Below are 22398 nucleotides of genomic sequence, written 5' to 3'. Positions count from 1 at the left end.
GAGGACAGCGGAGAATTGCAGGTGGGTGAGGGATGGGTGCTGGCGGTTGGAGGAGCACCGGAGCAGTTCATTTGTCACTGTCAAATTGGTTCACTTTGCGCTCATAACTAGAAGGATGCTTTGCGGCCTGTGAAACCCCACCGGAGGGGCGGCGCAGAAAAATGCATAGGTTTCTTACAGAAAGCCCAGGAAGCCGTCCGTCATCTGTAATATGCAGCTGCCCCTCTGATTCAGCAAACTGCCTGCGGTTTGGATGTGTTCTTTATTCGTTGCTTTCGGGCAGAATTTGTAAAAGCGAATGGTTACGTTTCTATGAAACCGGAATGGCGACGACGATGACCGGCACAAGGTGCATCTGAAATTTTTTGTAGGAAATAAAAATAAATAAACAATCCTTCCTTGCTCTTTGTACCTCAGCAGTACAGGATGTTGGGGAATGCAGGGTTGTCCGGATGCTGACGTGGCACTTCTCAACGCTTTGCAGGCAAAACTGCGCAAACTTGTTTATTGGCCCAGTGTCCAGCCTGAGCATTGTGTGCATAATGAATGGAAGAGTATATGTCCTGCGATAAACATGCTCTCGCTTCCTCTCTCCTTTTTTCTTTCTTTCTTTCTCTCATGCTCCACACTTTCTATCTCACTCTGATTCATTTTCCTGGTCCTGAGGGAGTCGGCGGGTAGGTCTGAGGTCGCAGGTTCAACCCTGACTGGGGACAACACTGCATTTGCTTTAGCTAGATAATTAACCTGAATTCTTCTGGGTATCCAACCACATAATGGCTAATGAATAAAACTGCAAGCCATGTAAGTGAATCTGGAAAAGGGCATCTGCTGCCTTTAGGGTGATACTCATGGCATGTTTCCTTATCGCCAATTATTTATCTGTTTGATATGTGGTTGGGATAAATCTGTGTCCCAATAATAAAATTATTTCAAATATGTATGCAAAGTCAAATAAATGTAGAAAACATTTGAAACATTTTAAAATTTAAAAATGTTTTTTTATTTACACCATTTAGAAAATTACCAGTACTCCTAATATTTGCACTTCTGGTATATGCTAAACTGCATTTCGATGCTGTCTGTCTGTCTGTCTGTCTGTCTGTCTGTCTGTCTGTCTGTCTGTCTGTCTGTCTGTCTGTCTGTCTGTCTGTCTATCTATCTATCTATCATCTATCTATCTATCTATCTATCATCTATCTATCTATCTATCTATCTATCTAGGCCATACAAGAAGAATAAAAAAACTGTCATTTTCATTGTACACGTAGTCCCAGACTTAACATGGAGATGTGATCCGATCATCGGCTGGGGTCCGATGACCCCATCCTAACTTCAAATATTCATATTATAATCATTCTTAACAATATCTGATAATTAACAAAATGATAAATAATGAATACTTAACTAAACTATTAATTATTAATAATTATTATTAATTACTAATAATTAATAATTAACTTCATTATTAATCAGTAACAATGTAACAAATGACAGTACATAATTTAGCAAAAACAGAACAATTGGACATGGACAGTTGGCGAGTGGAGGGAAAAGGCAGACGACACGGCGGGAGAGTCGTACATCCTGACAGGTTGTACATCCTGACCCCCCATGGTTTCTGGAAATATAGTCTTGCATGAAACATAGCGTAGTTTGGGGTCCACTGTCCGAGATCACTGCACTCAATGAATAACCACCATTTACCTGGTGGTCATATATAAGCTACCTAACCATATTTTGAGTATTTGGTAATTCTATGCTAAAAATCAACCTTGTCAGTAAATAAACCATGTGGAAATGCAAGAGTTAAACAGCACTATGATCAGGGAATCTGCTATGTAAGCCTAAAGACAGCAGACTGACGGTGTAGTCATGGAAGCAGTAGCGTTTATTAGGTATACGAGAACGAAGACATGGCGCAAATTGTCAGTTAACTCAAATTCAATTCGAGCATATGAAAACAAGGCTATCTCCATGCGCTTGTCCTCTCCCACTACTTCTCCTACTATTTATCCAATTTCCTTGCTTGTTTTAATGTACTTTAATTGGATTTCATCATCCAGACAAGTGCTTCGAGACAGATGATTATCACTGGAGCTCTGTCCAACCATCCGCCTTGTTGAAGCATGCCTTTAATACTGAATCATCTCTGAATGTACTTAGACTACTCACAGCCTCCAAAACTCAGAGACGTGAATGAATATGTGGGTAGATGTCTGTCTGTGTCCATCTCTCTCTACAGCACCTATCACCCCCTCTCTTTCTCTCTCTCTCTCTCTTCTATCTCTTGCCTGTCAGACAAGGGATTCCAGTGCGGTAGAAAATATTGAACGCGAATCAGGTTCAGCCATGTGACCCAACACCAGAGATTATTTTAATATACTGTATGGTGGGAGGAAGGATCTGGAATCAATGTTGGAAGGAATATCCCAAACATCAATTTATACAAACACACCCACACACACAATCGCACACACAGACACAATCACACACACACACACAGACCACCACCACCACCATAAACATACAATACTAAAAAAAACTTGCATACTGAATAACTCACTATCCCCCTTTCCAAAAAAAACTAACAAAGTTTAGTTCTTAGGTACTATTTCTAGAATATAATGAGTATTTATACAAATACACTCAATGTAATGGTTCAATTGGGAACAATGTTCGCAGTCCTCCATGCAGCCGATACTCGTGTGAAATTAAATGCTTGTTGTGGCTGATACCTGTGCTAGGATGCCAAAAAAGACCTTAACAAATTCTATACTTTTGTGTAAAAAAAACACTTCCTGGTTTTGGCTGCATTTCAGACAAAATAACAGAATGCTTCAAGGAGTGGATCCAAATTAGAGGGGAAAAAAGGAAAAACTATACTGCACTCGTAGTTGTAATTTTACAGAAGGTAAGATATGGGCTACTCTTCCTGGATTATACCAATGTAAATAGGGTTTTAAGCTAAACCCTTCTATGTCTTATTTTTTTCTAAACTCGTTTAAAAGCTTAGTTTCATCTATGGCCCTTGATTACACTGAACTTCATGTCACTGCCCTTAGATAAATGCAAGCTGACACTTTAGAACATTTCGCATTGTGAGAAATGCCTTTCAGCCCACTTTTAAAAACGTATGCAATTAAGCAGCGGTATAAAATGGCACAGAACATCTTCCTGCAGCAATCCAACAGCAAGAAAAGGTTCAATATTCATGTAATATTCTAATATCCTGAGCCTCCAGTCGGATGAACAGAGAGAAATAATGATCATTCCTTACAGTATGTCAGGCAGCACGGGCAGCAACGAAGAGAGAATTATGCAACAGCATACTTCACAAGCACTTCTGTTTTTTTTTGGGTTTTTTTTTAGGGTTTTGGTAAGTGGATTATACTCCCAAGTGGGACATGTGGAAATTAGTGTTCTCGAACACGTCAGACACTAGAACCATTTGCCGCATTCGATATTTAACATCTCTTCCTGTAACCATGACCGCCCTGCTAATATGCAGTTCAAACTGTTCAAACATGAAGAGTAATCAGTATTTTGCTGGTAGATCTTTAATCCAGAAAGTCAGCTCCCTTGGAGATGGTGCTAGTTTGCATTTCGTCTTGAATCCTCCTTTGGTGAAGTCATCAGTGGAGTCCATTGCTCGACATCTCAATGCTGGTGAGACAGACTCAGAGCAGACAAACGGGTGATTGACAGGCCTCTGAAGATGGCTTTTTCAAAGATCGATTTCTCTTTTGCTTTCGTGCTTGTTTGGTTCCTGGGGTTGTGATGTGTGATTGAATTAATAATAGCTCAACGGATCAACGGCTGAGAGGAGGGTATAATAATTTTTAAAGAGCTTGGATGAAAAGCCTCATGTACTGTTCAATAGCCTTTGACATTTACAAATGTAACATGTGCAAAGCGCAAACATGCAATTAAATTAACAGCTAATAAAATACCCCGCTCATATAACGCCTTTAATACAATACTAAATTGCAGATTCAACCCTAAGGCTAATAATGGAGAGCCAAATATTATATGCACGGCATGGCGGTGTTTTCCCTTAGTAGCTTGTAATCTGCATTATTTATGAATGAAGAATTTAAATAATGAACCTGGATTGTATGTGCAACGACACACTGCCCTTGGTGCATGGCCTTAGAGGTGTCTGTGTGATTGTATACTTCCCTAATGGAGCTTAATGGATTGTGCGCAGCTCTCTGCTGCTCTAATGGGCTGAGATGCCTGAGGGATCTCTGTTGCTTGACTTTCGTTCTCTCTCTCACTTGCATCCGACCTGCAGTTAAAATCTCATCACTGGCACATGTGTGGAACAAAATTGGCTTCCTAGAAGACGTCGTGTCTGACAGCATTGCAAAAACCTAGAACGTCTGCCGGTTATTACTCTCTGAATGACAAACTATCTTTTGTAAGGAACTGCAGAAATCAAGACGCTACTTGTCAGTCAAGTCTTGTGGTACATTTTGAGAAGTGAAAACAAATCAAGTTGAGGGCAGAAGTAAGAGTGGAAGAGATCGGTTATTTGCTTTATTTATGACATTTTTTATTTTTTGATAATGTTAAGAAATGTAACAGCGGCTAGAACGTACTGTTCCCGCTCACCATGGCAACACAGAGAATAGATAAAAGCTTATCCCGGTTAACATGCAAGTGCAATGCCAGAGCATTTACATCATGCAAAGTTGATCTTCTATCCTACTGAGAAGACAGGCCTTTTAATTTTTGTGATCTAAAACACTGCAGGGATGTTTTTGTAGACTCAAACAGACAGAACAGGCTAGAGAGGGAAAAGAGTTCAAGAGCGAGAGAAGGAGGGAGGGAGCATAATGAACAGACAGACACCGCTGAGAGATGGAGAAAGTCATGTCCAGGGGAAGGTAAGGAAATACCGTAGTGCAGTATTGAAGCTTGCTTTGGCAGTAAGCTGCTTATTGATAAAAGCACTAATCTGGCTGGTGGAAGGTAAGAAGCGTGGCTTGTGTGGCGATAAATCATCTGAGCTAAAGGCAACACCATCAGGGAGCCGAGTGTCCTCAAAGCTTCACCTGAAAGTTAGCATCGTGTTTATTTTTTACACAAACGTGTGAACCTGACCTCAGACTGCTCGTATAATTAGATTCCATGCTACATATCCTGATGAAAGCTAATTCACTATTTACGATTCCACTTATCTCGGATTATTTCCTTTTCCCCATACACAGGGTAAGATGGTAATTTAATGTGATGAGACATTTTAGATCTTTGGAACTGTGGAGATATTAAAAACCTGGGCAGATAATGAAATAAAAAAAAAATCCCGCTGAAATGAAGTTTATACAAATCACGCTTCTTGGGTTGAATGAGGAAATAAATTTAGGAAGAAATGAAACTGACTGTGAGTCCTTTGATATTAGCATAATCACCGTTATTATTGTCATTCTCCTCAGTGCCTATATCACCATTAGTCTCACATTTGCATACTACCACTGTGTAGTGTTCCATCCATCTTGAAAATATCAGGAATCACACCCTCGATCTTCGGCACAGACCTGTTCTGCCCTTTAAGTATTTCCTCAGCACGAGCTGTAATCTCTCTTAACAGGTAATAACGGGGATGTTAGATCAAAATCTCCACCTTGCTCGCAGGTGCAGCAGCAAGAGCGGAAGGTTTTGCTCGAACCATTTCCACCACTCCAACGCACAGATTCAGAAAGAGACTCTTTGGAGCGGAAGATTATCCAATACCATTGTGAAAGTTCTGCAAGGAAATCCCAATGTGCTTGTCAGGATCATAAAAATCGATTAGCCTCGACTAAAAAACCAGCCTTTTGCCCTTGTTTATTTCCAGGAGAGACGCATCGCATTGGCGCGAACTTATGAAGCGTTCTGGCAAGACCACTCGATCTGAATTCACAGAGTTGGACCCAGGCCAGGAAGTAAGTTGATTCATATAAAACAGGACTAAGAGAAATCGACAGGTTCTTTCTTGAGTGGTTCTACTGTCTTATTTCCACAAACACTCTGGATAAGATCACTCATTTGGAATATGTCCGTCCAGTGCACTAAATCCCTGAGCACTTGTCCGGGGCAATCGATTTCAAAGTGTCAGCCTAGACCAGTCGATTGGTAAGTGCCTGCAGAGACTAGACCCTCCCTAAAAGACAGTGCAGAGATGTCCTCAACAAACAAACACCAACTCATAATATGCAATTCCCTATTCTCCCCTTATTAAGTTCACATGATCACTTGTATAAGGTGCTGCATAGAAGTACACCTAACAATGGAATTCCTCATTAGTGGCGTAATTTCCCTAAGTGTTACTTGTCTCAGTTGTAATTTATTCCAAATGTATTTGTTTATAATTGCTTGCTTGCTTCTTCCCTGCAGGCAACAGACAGGCTTGATCTCTCTCTGTCGAAGCCTGGGAGGCCAGTGGATCTGATGGTGGATGGCCCCCCTCTGTGAGCAAGGCATGCAGGTATTGTGCTCTAATGAGCAGCAGGCTAAAGGCATTATGGGATGGATCCACCAGGGAGCGGAATTTAAAAAGGTGGATGCAAGGTTTTAAGGGTTTACAAGTGCATTCTGTTATGGATAACTGCCAGCTGGAGCCAGGGAGAACAGATGCTCAAAAACTGGGGATTCTCAGACAGGTCTAAAGGCTGCCTGCACAAAGCTAAAGCTGTGTTGGCTAAGAGAGTGGGAAGGAGAGGGTCAGAGAACATTGCAGTATATTTTATGGCTTTAGCTGCTTTCCTCTGTGACCGGCCTAATACTTCATTCCAGGCAGACTCCATTCCCAATATGGTGGAAACAGTTTACTCATGAGAAACACACAGAGAGAGCTGATTGTACAGAGAAAGACATTGAGGGGTGAAAAGAAGAATGCTCTCTGGAAACTCATAACCTATAAAAGAAAGAACTTTCAATCTTAGAGCCTCGCAAGCTACGGAGAGTTAATATGAGGTACAAGCAGTAGATATTGAGACTAAAATGATGGAAGCCTAAAAGCTTTGTGTAGCAAGGTTTGGTTTCATGACATTTCTTTAGCTGCAGCAAATGCAACAGAAAAGAAATGATGAGCTGCCTTTGCTTGCTTTCGTCCTGTGGAGCAGCACTGGACGGTCACAGCAGGCTGACAGAGGAAGTTTGGGGAGTAATCTCCTGACACTCTGGCTGCTGAAGTTCACGCTGGGTGAGGAAGGTTAAGCAATGTGTTCCATTAATTAAAGCCTGCCCCAAAATCCCTCCTGCACCCCTGCTTCCCAATCCTGTGGAACCAGTTGAGTCTGAGTTCTGAGAATTTGTGAGGAGATGAAGCACCTCATGCGTACATAACCTGTGCATAATAAAGGATTTTGCACTGTGACACTGTGGCTACTCACTCCATACCACAATTTTGTTTTGAGCATGCACGAAATTGCTGCCACTTTCTGTCATCAACAACATTTTATGACAGTCGAGTGATATGGATTCTTTTGTGTTTTATGAAGGATGAAAGGAAGGAATGAAGACATTTGTTAAATTTGAAATAAGCAGATCCTTGGAAAATTCAATTAAAGCACACACACACACACACACACACACACACACACACACACATATTTACATACACATTTATACTGCCCAAATGGTGTCTTACAAATGAAAACTATTTTATAAAATTTGATTAAAATTTTTTGTTTGCCAATTTAATCGATTATGCAATTAAATTAATAGAATAATAATAAAACAAAAAAAAAAAATTAAAAAAAGAAAGATTTCCTATTTAGAAAGAAGAAAAAATTATATATATATATATATATATATATATATATATATATATATATATATATATATATATATATATATATATTATTTTTTTTTTTTTCTTTACTAAATAGCAGGTATTTTAATAGCAGGTATAGCATGTAAATTAAGCAGGTATTTTAATTAAAAATAGTTTTTAAAATAAACTGTTCACAAAAATAAATTGATGTTCACAAATGTTAATAATAATGAACAGCGTTAATAAAAATGACAAGCAATTATATATATTTTGCATTTCTTTCACCTAACTATACCTGAATTTAACCAAACTGTGATATATATAATTATATATATTTATACATTTTATATGTTTATATATTTATCTTGGTGAGACAGTACCTTACACTTGAAAGCAGGAGAAAGACATTAAAAACACAGCACTTTTTAAATTGCATATAGTCGTCTTGTGTTTTAATTAGATCTGACCAAAACAGTTCCTTCACTTTTCTCCTTAGTCTACTTGATAAAAGACATAATGGATTTAAAGAAAAGTGTAAGTTCAATCATTTGCATTCAATATTTATTTAAATGCTGAAATATATTATGGGAAAAGTGGGCTGTGAAGCCTGCACTAAGTCATATTACTGAATGGTACATCGCCACCAAAAAGCTGTGTGGAAAAAAATTCCAGGTCAAATTCAGCACGCTGCCAGCTGCACATGTTCTCCTCGGCAGCCTTCACAAAATCCAAGACATTTTGATGGTGAAAATAAAAGGACAGGGAAACCCTTGATCTGTCACACACTGACACACAAACACACACATAGGCAGCCTTGCAAACCAATCCCACTTCACAAAGTCAGACCTATGCCTGAGTGAATTGACCATTCAGTGTTTTTTTCTGTACCTTTGGATCAGACCTTGCTGACAAACAAACTCCCTTTAATAATCGTTTAAAAAAGCAGGATGGCAGACAGGGAAGCCAGCCACCATGGTCTGCCCTCAATTGTGGTGTGCAGAAAACAAGGCTGCTTTATTTACAGTCTTCGCTGCTAAGACAAGGAGAGCATGACTTACTGTATGGACTCTAACATCCGAACACATCTGAGCACCCTACAGTGACATACTGTCAAGTGTATTACCATTGGTTCTAACAGGCCTTGTTTTTTCCCATCTGTCACTCTACATGACTTCCATTACTAATATTTATTTTTGGTCAATCTGATGTGGAGAGGGAACCCTCACACAAGTTCACAGCTGCTGAAAAATGTCACGTTAGTTAACATCTGTCTCTGTTTTTGTTCTGCTGTCACTCAATTCTGTCATATTTTCAGACATACCACCGGGTAATAAGCAGATGTTTAAGTAAAACCTGGATACAGGCCAGTCTCTGCTCTTTACTGCAGATAAACTCTGCAAGCAATTTTGGACCCAGTAGGAGGCATACATGGCATGCTTTGCTGGAGACCATTGTCACTTTCATGCCATATGCTGTCCATCACTGTGCCGGTGGTGCTCTGGGTCACTCTTCTCTCCAGTCAGTAAGTCCGTAGGGCCTGCACTCACCCCGACTGTCAGCTAGCATCTGCTGGTATTACCAACCAGTGGGCTGGTACTGATGAATCCAGAACCTACACATGCTCAAACAGGGTCTTATGCATAACCCCTGCCTGATAACATCATCAATAAAATGCTCTCTGAGTACAATAAGCTTTATTTGAAAGCTCTCAAACCCCCCTAGCCCACCAATACATGCACAGATTATTGTGCTTCAATAACTGCTTTAATAACTTATATATCATTTGTTTGCTTAGACAGAATTATGGTGCCTGAGTGGCTTCAAAGTGCAGCAAAATTGGCCATTGCTTAGTGGGAGAAGGTCAAAAATATGTACAAATTATTGACTCTGTGTGTAAAGCATCAAGCCTGACAGAAATGCGCATTGCACAAACTATCTATAAAAGTCAATAAAAAGAAAATAGAAAAAACTAAACGTATTAGGGAAGATAAATACAATCGGGTCTAAATATGATTTTCTACATGATTAAATAATCGCAGAATGTATGACGATGTGATGTATGTGGAAGAACTGCAGAATTATTTCCAGTTTTCTCTACTGCCTGTTTGGGGTTGTGTCTCTCTGTCAGATTCGACTTGCCAATTTAGCAAACAATGCTGGCATATTTGCTCTGATGTTTATCTGATATTTCAAATCAACAATGAAAGCGAACTGTTGTTTGTATATGACAGTTTACCACCAACTGAGCAATACCTAAAGCTATTTTTAGAGCACCGTAAACACAAAGTAAAAGCTATAGACAGTCAGTCTCAAGGTAAAAATCACTAATACTCTATTACCCTATGCTGCAAAACCTGTTAAATGCATTGTTCTAGTATACAAGCTCTAATTGTGTGAAAATACCCAAAGAAAGGAATGGAGATAAATACAATGCCAATTATTAGCAGCTTACTAAAGCATGTGACCACAGTAATCTAATCTAGCAAAGTAAATTCAGGCTAAAGGATTTATTTCTGTGGGAAAAACCCCACAATATCTTTATATAATTACATTTGTAAACACTCACCGATTTTGTGCTATATTTCGGCTGATTGGTCTTGTAGCTGTAATCCGAGTACTGGTCAGATCCAGTCGAGTTGTCATCTCGTTCTGTTCCCACAAAGGTATTGGTGGCAGGAAGCTCCTGGACAGCCTGATGTTTCTGTGATGCTGATGGAGACTGAGCCTGAAGCTGAATGGAGGGCAGAGGTGAATTTGAACGATAATGCCTGCCCAAGTCAGGGCTGCCTGGAGGGTAGGTCAAAGGCAGGTGGATCCTAGGGCTGTCATTGACCCCATCAATGTTAAACTTCAGACTCTTTTGGAGGCTGACCTCTTCGTCTTCTCCAAGAGGTTTTGGTGATTTTGGAGGCTTTCCCTTTCTTCCCTTTTTCCCTTTGATGCTCTTCGGTCCTTGTTTGGGTGCATACAAGTCCTTTGTCTCCTTTTTGCCAGCTTGATAGCCACTCTTGGTTTCTCTCTGGAGGCGATGTCTGATAAAGACTACCACTATGATTACAGTGACAACCCCCGCCACACCAGCCAAACTACCATATAAGATGTTGCTTCTTTGAGCAGCTAGACCATAGTCAGGGTCACCCGCAATGTCTGTGTCCAGTGGAGTGTATAAGCTATGTCCCACTAGACCCTCCACCAGGCTGACATTGGAAATGGTCTCATTGACATAAATGTGCACCAGGGCAATGGCATGGCGAGAAGGCTTCCCCCTATCGCTCACTTTAACTACCAGGCGATGCAAACCTCCATGTTTTCGAGTCAGTTCTTTTGTTAGTTTTATCTCTCCTTCCGAGGGAGATATATAGAAGAGCTCATGGGGGTTCCCCCCAGCAATACTATAGACCAGCTCGGCATTGGAGCCAGAGTCTATGTCTTCTGCCTCCACTACCTCGACCACACTATCAGGTGCAGCCAGCGGAGACAGACGCTTGAAAGAAGAATTGGAAGGTTTGGTAATAACTGGTGCGTTGTCATTTTCGTCAAGTACATTGATGGTCACACTGACATACGATGACCTGGGGGATTCTCCTCCATCTACTGCTTTGAGTCGGAAACTGTAGCTGCTTTCTTTCTCCCGGTCAAAGGAAATACTTGAGAGAATTGTGCCTGTGCCGTTCTGTACCACAAACTTTCCAACATCAGGTTCTACCGAGAGCTGTATTTGGGAATTTTCTCCTTTATCTATATCTAATACTGTCACCATGCCAACCGGGCTGAGTGGTGGCATGTTCTCCAAGACAGAGAAGCTGTAACTACTTAGCATAAACTTGGGATCATTATCATTCCTATCTAGTACTTTGATCACAACAGTAGCAGTGCCTCTGTGACTGGGAACGCCTTTGTCAGATGCAGTTACACGGAACTCATAACGTTCTTTGTGCTCACGGTCCAGTGGGCTTCTTGCTCGTACTTCGCCTGTGTTGGGGTCAATCTCAAACAGCCCCCTTGTTGAAGAATCTGCAACGATGCTGTAGATGAGCTCTGCGTTAGTGCCACTGTCTGCATCCAAGGCAATAACATCAAGAACCTTCTCTCCAGGCTGATTCTCTTCAGCAAACTCTATTTCAAACACTGGGGGTGAGAATATGGGAGAATTGTCATTAATATCAGTCACTTGGACCTTCAGGGAGTTGGTGCTGGACAGAGCTGGGTTGCCTGAGTCCACAGCTACGATCTCGACACGGTAATCCCTGATTCGCTCAAAGTCGAGAGGTGTGGTGGTCTGCAGAAAATACTTCTTCTTGTTATCAACTGAGGAATCACCAGCTGGTCGGAGCTGGAAGGGGACATCTCCTGCTACCACACAGGTCACCACGGCATTTTCTCCCTCATCCTTATCTGACACTTGCACCAGTGCCACAGCAGTTCCCACAGGCATGTCCTCTGAGATGTTTGCCACTCCATCGCTATGGGTCCTAAGACCAATCCCACGGATCTCCACAGCTGGCGCATTGTCATTCTGGTCAGTTACCTCGACGGAAACATATGTTGTTGAGCTCTTAGGTGAGGGACCTCTGTCTCGTGCAATAACGTGAAACTTTAAGCTGTTGATCTCCTCACGATCCAGCGGACCTTTTACATATACAATGCCTGTGGAACGGTCAATCTGTAGCAGCTTTGGCACTGGATCACTGGCTTGATGAATTATGTATTCTATTTCACCATTTGGACCCAGATCTGAGTCATTGGCTTTGACCTGTAAGTGTAGAAATAAGTAATCAGTAATCAGCAAAGTAATCAAAAGTGGTCAGAACAATAAAGAGAATAAAATACATACAATAAACACATACTGAAATGTTGTAAGACATGAAATAAACTAAAACACTCAGAAATCTGTGAGAGTAAAAAACAGTTCTTGTCCTGCAGCAGTCTTTAAGAAATGCAATCCTAAATCTTGATTTGAGACACCACCATCTCACTTAAAATAATTGTAAAGATCATTCACAGATTGATTAAATTATTATCTGACTATATAAATATCAGCAACTGAACCTATAAAGTAATTAAAAAAAGCAGAGCTGCTCACTGAAAAAATAGCTGTTGCTTTAAATGAGGCTTGTTTAAGCAATTAAGGTAGGAGAACTCAGCAAACCAGACAATGTTCTGTTTATAAAAAGCAACAAAGTAAAAAAAGCAAGACAGCTGAGGGGGTTGAAGCAGCAGTACTCATTAAAACACCTCCCACTCCTTTTCTTCCCTTACTGAGATCTAAAGGTTAATAGTGTTGTGTATGTTTTTACCTGTAATACAGAGTGTCCGACAGGACTGTTTTCTGAAACCTCTGCTTCATAGGAGGATTTCTCAAACTTCGGGGCATTGTCATTGGCATCAGTGACGACAACTCTCAGCAAGGCACTACTATAGCGAGGTGGGCTTCCGCCATCTACTACTTTGATGGTTAGGTCATAGGAGTCTTTCAATTCCCTGTCCAGGTTTCCCATCACAATGAGCTGAGGCAATTTCTCACCTCTGTCATCTGCCACTTGTAACCCAAAAAGTGCAACAGCCTCTGGTCCTGCAGTGAGGGTATAGTCGGCAACCCCGTTACGCTCTGTATCTTTGTCTGTGGCCAGTGGAATGGAGAAGGTGGTTCCCATATGAGTGTTCTCCTGCACAGAGAGTGTGAGGACAGGTGAGGGAAACTGCGGCGTGTTATCGTTGATGTCAAGCACCTCAATCCGTCCCTCGATCAGCCGAGGGCTTTGGTTCTGGATGAGATCCGTGACAGACACCTCAAATTCCAGAAAGCATGGTTTTCCTTTCATCCGACAATCTTTCATTGTCTCTCTGTCTATGGGAATCTCGGTGGTGAATATTTCTCCCGTTTTACCGTCCACCCGCAGGTAAGGGGTGCCCACCTCCAGCTTGTACAGATGTCCAGAGTCAGGTAAGCCCTGATCAGCTGCCAGGCTGCCTATCAGTGTACTCGGTGGCTGCTCCTCACGCACGCGGTACAGGATGCCGCCCAGTGAGCCATGCCCAAAGTTTAACATTAATACCCATATCAGATACAATCCCACTGAGAAGTCCATGATGCCCCTTGAAGGCAACACCTTAGTCTGCAAAGCATAAAGTACGAGAAGAAAAATAGGTTAAATCATGAACATGAAGATTCTCAACAGCCTTGAGAAAAAAATGAAAATGTTCTATTATTTTTCGATTCAGAGAGATACCTCAGTATAAAATTGATTTCACACACACAGAAAACCAGTGTTTTGTGTACAGTGTCAACAGTGAATCCATGTTAAATCATTTTTGATTGTATAATTATTTCGATTTAGTCTTTGGGCCCTACTAAAACCTTCCATTGACATTATCTTGCATTTTTATCACATGCATTCGATTAGAAAAAAAAAAAATGTTGTAGAAAATATTTTCAATGTAATGTTTAGCACTTTTCAGACAACATTGAATGAGTGTTTATAAAGAAATTTAATTGTATGAAACGTTCTATATTCCTCTGACACAGCATATCATCATATTCTTCAATTTAGACCACATAACAAACTCTGTGTTTCTCCTAAGACTCATCCTCATTAAAGCCACCAGGAAACTGCTAATTATTACCCTTTTGAATGGCTGTCCAAGATAAGCTGCTTTTGGAAATTAATGATTTAACACCAGTAATAAGGCAGTTCTTAATGGGCTTTTTATTAAGAATGTATGGGTGACTGTGCTCGAAAAGCAACAGCTCAGCATAGTTTCTATTATTTACAACCTCAGTAAGACCCAGCTCGTAACTGGATTGTAATGTATTTTTCCCCAACATGTACTTAACTTAATACAAAATTTACTAGCAATGACTGTCTTATTATCCTGGAAGACTATGAATCAAGAATAGTTTACTTAGGCAAGGGCTTTCAATTCATCTATAATGCTAAACTAAAGGAGAGCTGATGAAATGACAGATGCGCTTAAGCAGAGAAATATTTACACAGCAGGCCAGTACTAAGCAGCACAGAGTGAAACTAAGCATTTTAAATATTCAACTCAAACAAACACTGTTCCCCCCTGCACGCCAGTCACAGATCCTAGCCTTCATCTTAAAGCATGGCTTTACTGTAAAGTTGAAGAGAGATCTTCATTTCATCTCGGCTATGCTGTTTCAAAGCTAATTTACACACTGTTATGGTAATGACGGATTTCTAACCTGCTATGCCTTTCTTAATGAATACCCTCTATTGTAGTGTCTGCTTTCATCCACATTCCCCAAGCTGAGACACTGTTTTTTTAGTTTTTTTTTTTTTCCAGCCTCCACATTATTTTCAGACTTTAATTATTTCCTCGGTGAGCATATTCCTTGCTGTTAGTTAAAAGAGAAACAGATGGTTTATTGAGTTGAATCTTTGTGCTTTGACAGACCACTTCTTGACAGAAGGTGTACACCTATGTGTAAACAATGTAGTAGTGGCGTGCCGGTATGAACTGAAATCGATACGCCGTTGCACCATTATGCAATCGCTCTTGGTCTGAAGCAAAAGCAAATCAAATGAGTGTAACACAAAATAGCTAAACACCGGAAAGCATTGTGATCCAATCAGAAATCCGATTCCTCTGTATCTTTAGAGATTGGGACTGTAGCATATTGATGGGCTAATTGCTCATTCATTGATGTGCTGCTTTTTTTTTTTTTTGCACTTCCAGACCAGCCTTGTGCCTGTTTGCTTAGAATGAATACATGTGGGGTTAAAAACATGATTAGAAAGTGGGGCATAAGCCCATTTTCTAAAGGCTTAGGCAATAACTCTGGCTGCTTCGAGCTATGAGATGAGAATTTTTACAAAAAGGTTAATGACTGCCTGGAGACATGTAACATGAACTAGAACAATAATTTTTGGAACAATATTACCAATATAATATAAATATGTAGCACATTTGATAAAACTCTTACGAAAGCATGACAAACTGCTGCAAAAGCCATCAATGTCCTACAATTGGTAAGAAAAGACTCAGTTTGACCTAGAAAGCAATTACCATGACATCTTCAGTGCATTTGCTTTTGACACACTGCAGCCCATGTCTGTTTTAACATTACAAATGTTTATGGTATATTTATTCTTACTTGCAGACAGCAATCATGTACTGTACGTGTTTACAGACAAAGAGGATCAAAGCCAAATCATAAGTGGAAAGAAACCTGATTCTAAGTTCTGCCACTTTATTTGGTAGATTGTGTTTCTTTTTCTGCTTACACTTTTCCTGCTGCAGAGGCAGTCATGTATACCAACTCAATGTCCAACTTCATCAATCAACTGGAGAACACAAATCCCTGAAAGATAGTCAATACATTTCCTCAACAGCCAAGGCAAACAAACGTCTGCCTGCATTTGTCTTTCCACATTTTGTCCCAACTAGAATAACCTTAAAAATATTTCTTCTTAAGATAAGAGACTTGCCAAGCTCCCCCCTCGCCGCCATGTGCTCCTTGAACCCCATGATAAGAGTTTTCAAAAGTGCAAACTGTACAGTTTAAAATGCTGTTGATTTTGCATCCTTCACAGTTGCTACCAAATAAATGCCTATACCACCGGTTTTTAATTCAACTCTAAGTATTATTATTATTTTTTCTTCATTTAGTAGACGCTTTTATCCTACGCATGGGTGTGGGGCGAAATCCAAATCCTGTTGAGGATTAATGTCCAACAATGGCATTCTGGCAGTACTCTGAACTTATAACCCTTCGCACTTAGTAACGTTAATCACGTTCTAAAAGCCCTCCAATATCGGGAGGGAGGGGGGGGGCAAAAACATCATTTGATCCTTGGAAACAATTTCACAACAATGAGGTGTATCAGAGATACAAGCGGTTTTTGCTAAGAAGCTTCCAGGAAAAAAAGTAGCGCTGGACTTTTAAAATCTAAACTGAAAATGCGTTTAAAGAAAAAATCAATTATTTAACAGTGTTACAAGATAAACATCAGGAACAGCATTTTCCTGCCCAGCACTCTGCTTGCATGATGATGTCTAGTGGTATGCTATCATATGAAGTGAACTGGTAACTAAATAAAATAGTCCTATATTCTATAACAGTATTTGAACATTTAAAGGAGCCTTCCATTGATTTTAGTTATATCTCAGGTTAATTCTCTTAGTGAGATGGAAGCAAACCATCCAAAGTGTTCCTCAGAAACTCTATTAGCTACATACACCCTTCTTTCCTTGCATGGTCTCATGACTACTTAACTATGAATAAAACCTGAAATTTAAATACTTAATGTGCTAAGAACCTAGTAGATTAAAAAATAATTACATTTTAAAGCAAACTTCCCATTTTAATGGCTTTAATTATCTACTTCTAATCGTCTTACCTTGGTTTCTTTTCGACTGTGATACACAGCACTAGAATAATGGCAATGTGTGTGTGGGAGAGTGTAATTTAGTCATGGTAGAATTCCTTGGTCATGAGTTAAGATTGGTTTTAATGTGGTGTCCGAATTGTAAAATGACAGTTAATTCAAGTTCATTGTCAGAATACTGTGGACAGAAATCACAGATTTTTTTTTTTTTTTACAAAATGTGTCTTAAAAGGAACAAGAAATTGTGAATGAATGAATCACTTAGCACAGTCCATACTCTTCTGGCTGACACCAAAGGCTGGGATTATAAATCACTATAGTAAACAGGTGTGGAAAAAAAAACAAAAAAAAAACAACATAGTTAAATAAAGAGTCTGGAGTCTTTTGAAAGGATGTTCAGTATAAGCACAAAAAAGCACACAAAAATCTTAATGATTAAAGCAGCAGCTCCTAATTAGATTATCCAATAAAATAAGGGTGAGCTTTGGTAATGGACTGTTTTCAGGATGTAGAGGGTGTCCATGTGGGACCACCACAGCAAGAAAATTAACAATACAAGTGCAGAAATCTCCCAACAGTACAATCTTTGGAGATTATAGCTGATTGTAACCAAAGTTTTCACAAAGACTAAACATTTCTATGTATCTGGTACCCTTATCAGTTGGACATTCAATAGTTATCCTTCCCTGGAAATGAGGTTATTGTTTACCTTTAAATGTACTTTACTAGAAAAAAATATATATTTACTATAAGTAGAACAGATACAGTCTTAAAAGTACCATCCCAGCCTTAAAGATTGATAGGGTTTAGTATATTGTTTTCAAGTGTTATCCAAATAAACCTTTTAGATCACTTATACCACAAGATGCAAAGCAGCTTGTATTGAAGGACTGAATACATTGACTTCTAAGAATGTGCTCGTGCTTGTTTTGTTGAAACAGTTCAACGTGCAATCTTAGTCATTTAATCTTTGTCAAGATTTGTTGTGTTTTTGGGCATTGCTTCCAAACCAGGAATGTAGCTAGTGGTCTTTGCAGAAACTAGCAGTCTTTGCAAACTCACACTTGTGAGGAGTAATTCATCAATGTGGATGTGTTGTCAATAACGGTGTATATCTTTCCCACTGTAGTGAGTGGTAGGGGTGGAGGTCAGTGCAAGGGGTTATGGGTAAGGGATAGTAGCTTGTAATTAGGAGGTGGTAAATAAAAATATGCTAACAAAGAGTTGTATCTCTAGTTAAAGGATTCCTGTGTTATTACATAGCATTTGTATGTACCTATACACTAATCAGCTATAACATTAAGACCAGCTGTTTAATACTGTGTAAATCTAATTAATCTGAAGGCCAAATCAACACCTTGAACACTAATTTCTGCAGTGTGTCTATGCATGATGCATTATCCTGCTGCGAGCAGCTACTGCCTTTAGGGAATACTGTTAACATGAAGGTAGGCGGTGTTCCTGCAGCAATGTTTAGATGGGTGAAAGGTGTTAAAATAACATTCACATCAATGGCAAGACCTAATTCTTCCCAGCAGAACATCTCCCAGAGCATCACACAGCCTCTACTAGCTCACCATCTTCCCATGGTGCATCCTGGTGCCATCCCTTTCCAGGTAAGCAACACACATGCACCTGTAAAAAATATTTATTTATCAGACCAGGCATTCTTCCTCTATTGTTTTATGGTCCAATTATGAAGTTCACATGTCCATTGGGTGGTGTACATGGCTCAGCACTCTGACCACTCTGCGTAACACCACATGCAGCAAGCTGTGATTCTCTGACTACTTTCTATCAGAGCAAGCATTAACTTTTTGAACAATTTGTGCTACAGAAGCTCTTATGTGGGATCAGACCAGATGGACTAGCCTTCTCCCCTCACACGCATCACTGAGCCATGGGCACTTATGACCCTGTCAGCGGTTCACTGCTTGAGCTTCCTAGAGGAAATTTGGTAGGTACTAACCCCTGCATACCAAGAGAAATCCCACAAGGCCTGCCATTTTGGAAATGCTCTGACCCAGTCATCTAGATGTCATCATTTGTCCCTTGTCTGTCATTTAGACCCTCATGCTTGATCATTTTTTTCCTGCTTCCAACACATTAACTTTGAGAACCTAGTGTTTACTTGCTAGCTAATACATCTCACCCCTTGACAGGTGCCATTTTAATGAGATAATCAATGTTATTCACTTCACTTGTCAGTGGTTTTAATGTTATGGCTGATCGGTGTAAAACAAAGTGCCTATTACCATATAATAGGCTGGAACCTGAGTCATAATGACATTTAATAATAATGAGATCTTTTGGGATGCTCAGTTTTGCCGGCAGTCATGCGCAACTAAAGCAGTAGCAAACCATTTTGAGTTACTGTCATACTGCATGATTTAGCAAAATCCCATTCTACGGCGTATAAAAAAGTTAACGAAAACACATGTTGATGTACAGTCTCTATATCCAAACCTGCGTTTGCTTATTTCTTCAACAGCTGAAACTTGATAGGCATAAAAATGCACAAGCACCTTTAGGTTAAAGTTAAATCTAATTTAAAGTTCACGCTGGACATTTTATCGCCTATAAGTGTTATGACCTTCTGTTGTTTTTTTTTTTTTTCTCTCCCTTCATTCCCTTCCCAGTGCACTCTAAATCATCTGTTATCACATTCATTCAGGTTCAACAGGTTTAGCATTTCAGCATGGCATGCTCCAGTCACTTCTGCGCACTACTGCTTCGCTCGTCTTTACAATTTCCCCACAAGCAAATCCACTCAACCTTGGCATCTCGCTTTGGAAAACGTGCATTTGCATTCATTAATTAATTCATGCATGCCTTTTCGGTTATTCATTACGCCAGCTTACTATAAGCATGTGTCATCTGAAATTAATTTTATGATCTTTATCTTTTATGCTCCACATCCACATGATACATATTTAATGATGCAAACTTTATGCATTAGGATTACTTATTTATTCGAGTCTTCTACAGTGAGAAGTTTACTAGGCTGTTAATATTGGCCTTTAGAATTCATTTCTAAAGCAAGCTGCACTTGGCGATCCATTATATTAAAGCGAATGGATCAGTGGTCTTGGTGGAAAAGCTGCAAGATTAAGCATGAGAGCTTCTTCGAGATTTCATCGGGGACTTTTCGTACAAATATGGATATTTGCATTGAAATCAAATGCTTTAAACGGATGTACTACCTGTAGGTAATAAAATAATCCTTATTTTACTGAGGTTGCAGGCTGCATCTGGTGATCCTAGAGATGCCTTAAAATTAAATTCCCCTCCTGTAAGCCTGGAGACACCCAGAAAGCTGAGGGTTCTCGGGGTATATACCCCTGTATACGTCATTTGCTTCTTTTTTTTTCTTTCCAAAGATGTGTTTAAGGGTCGAGTCTGTATTTTCTTCCCAAGCATTAAAATCAAATAGTCTCCAAGTGGATTAGTGGGGTATTACTCAGGATGTATACAGTGTAATGTTACTCACATGGCACACACCTGCACCCCTATGGGACTGAAGATAAAAATCTATCTATCTATCTATCTATCTATCTATCTATCTATCTATCTATCTATCTATCTATCTATAACAGTACATGCATGCTGTATGAGCAATAATTAAATAACGACATAAAAGTGACAGTGTTGCATAGATCCTGATTCAATATGCACAGATAGATAGATAGATAGATAGATAGATAGATAGATAGATAGATAGATAGATAGATAGATAGATAGATTGTATACCCCCTCCCCCCCCTACCCCCAGGATCACCAATGCAAGTGAATGGCAAACAAGTGTCAGTGAGCTAATTACGCAAGCAAACTGCATCCCAGTCCTCCAAAGCAGCTGAACGTACACGTATCCTCATCCCATACACGCATGACGCCCACGTGACACGCTTGCCATCCTAATCATGATGTACATTTCGTGTTTTTATTTCGATTTATTTCGATTTTCTCGATACCGTCTGAACGACTCCCTCGGCCACAGCTGCGCCATTCGGAGGGATCCGCAAGTGAATTCCTCAAGTGCCAGCCATATCCATCCGGAAAAAAAAGGAAAGAAAAAAAAAGAGAGGAAAAAAGGATAACACGACGCCTAATGACGCGCTGTCCGCGGTCTTTACGACAACTTTACCATAAGCTTACCTCCGTGGACCACTTGGGTCTTCTTGTCTTCTTCACTTCAGCTTCCCCTCACTATCTCTGTGTGTCTCGGGGTGAGGATGGAGATCTGCTCGGATTTCGTGGTTGTCTCCAAATAAATTAAAAAACGCCACAGCCCCTTTCAAATACACAATCCAGCCATGAATAAGGGGAAGAAAGCAATGATGACAAGAAGAAGAGGAGGAAGAAGAGCAACAAAATCCTTCCCGTCGAAGAAAAATCCGTTAAGTGACCGGTTTATTTGCTTCCGCCATTCTCACAGAGACTGGACCGCTCTGAGCCTGGAGAAATGTCTCTCAACGAGGGGGTTCGAACAGTTCTGGCAAACGATATCTGACCAAAAAAAAAAGTCCAGTCGTTCTGGAGAAGAGAGTCAGAGGATCCACACTTTATCTGAAGTCATTTTGAAGGAAAGGGATGGAGACCGGGGTGGAGAAGAGATGGAGAGGGAGAGGATGGGGGTAAAAAAGAAACGCCACAGTATTCGCTCGGAGGTGATGCAGTTTATCAAAAGTGTCTCCCTTTAAAAAATTATAATAAAATGTTACACTGTACTTATCTGACTGTATTTTATTTCCGTCAGGAAAACGAGCGCGGCTCGAGTTGAATCCGGTGCGGAGCTCTTCTTCTGCTGAGTGACAATAACATCATATAATCACATATCATATAAAGTGAGAAAGAAAACTGAGGCGATTCTCCAGCGGCTCCGCGCGCGCGCTTCCCGCCGGAACGCTGGAGCGCGAGGAGGAGATGGAGCAGGATGAAGAACAGGAGAGGGAGGGGGAGTGAGGGGGAAGGGGGCGGGGCTAACACGTCCCTCAGGTTCACTCACTAGTTTCCTCCAAGACCCTGATGATCCCAGTCCCGGTGTATTTACCGATAATAAACCGATAACCGGATCGTTTCATGAGCCTCATACCCCAGACACACACACACACACACACACACACACACACACACACAATTACTATGCTTATTCTTTTATTTCCAGGTCCAAACTCCACATGAGATGTTGGTGATATTTGTTTATTTATTTGTTTGTTTGTTTGTTGGAGATCAATCGTTCGGTGGTGGTGGTGGTGCCGACAAACGAGCGCGCGCGCGCTTCCT

General features: G+C 40.3%; 1 protein-coding gene across 3 annotated transcripts in view; it reads right to left on the bottom strand.

Annotated features, from left to right (window-relative positions):
• Positions 1-22025, bottom strand: part of pcdh1a (protocadherin 1a) — an 84759-nt gene extending 62734 nt beyond the window's left edge. For all 3 annotated transcript variants that reach the window (XR_006927401.1, XM_046861924.1, XM_046861925.1), the window contains exons 1-3: positions 21271-22025; positions 13060-13878; positions 10329-12515 (exon numbers count right to left, since the gene is read on the bottom strand). Coding sequence is in view for 2 of the 3 variants with exons in the window: in XM_046861924.1 (XP_046717880.1) it covers positions 10329-12515; positions 13060-13851 (2979 nt within the window). In the remaining variant the exon portion in view is untranslated. The remainder of the gene's footprint in view (positions 1-10328; positions 12516-13059; positions 13879-21270) is intronic.
• Between the last annotated feature and the right edge of the window lie 373 nt (positions 22026-22398).

The sequence above is a fragment of the Silurus meridionalis genome, chromosome 11 (assembly GCF_014805685.1).
Source record: "Silurus meridionalis isolate SWU-2019-XX chromosome 11, ASM1480568v1, whole genome shotgun sequence".
Taxonomy (NCBI): domain Eukaryota; kingdom Metazoa; phylum Chordata; class Actinopteri; order Siluriformes; family Siluridae; genus Silurus; species Silurus meridionalis.
Note: the sequence above shows the minus strand (reverse complement) of the source record. Positions and strands in the feature narration are given on the sequence as shown.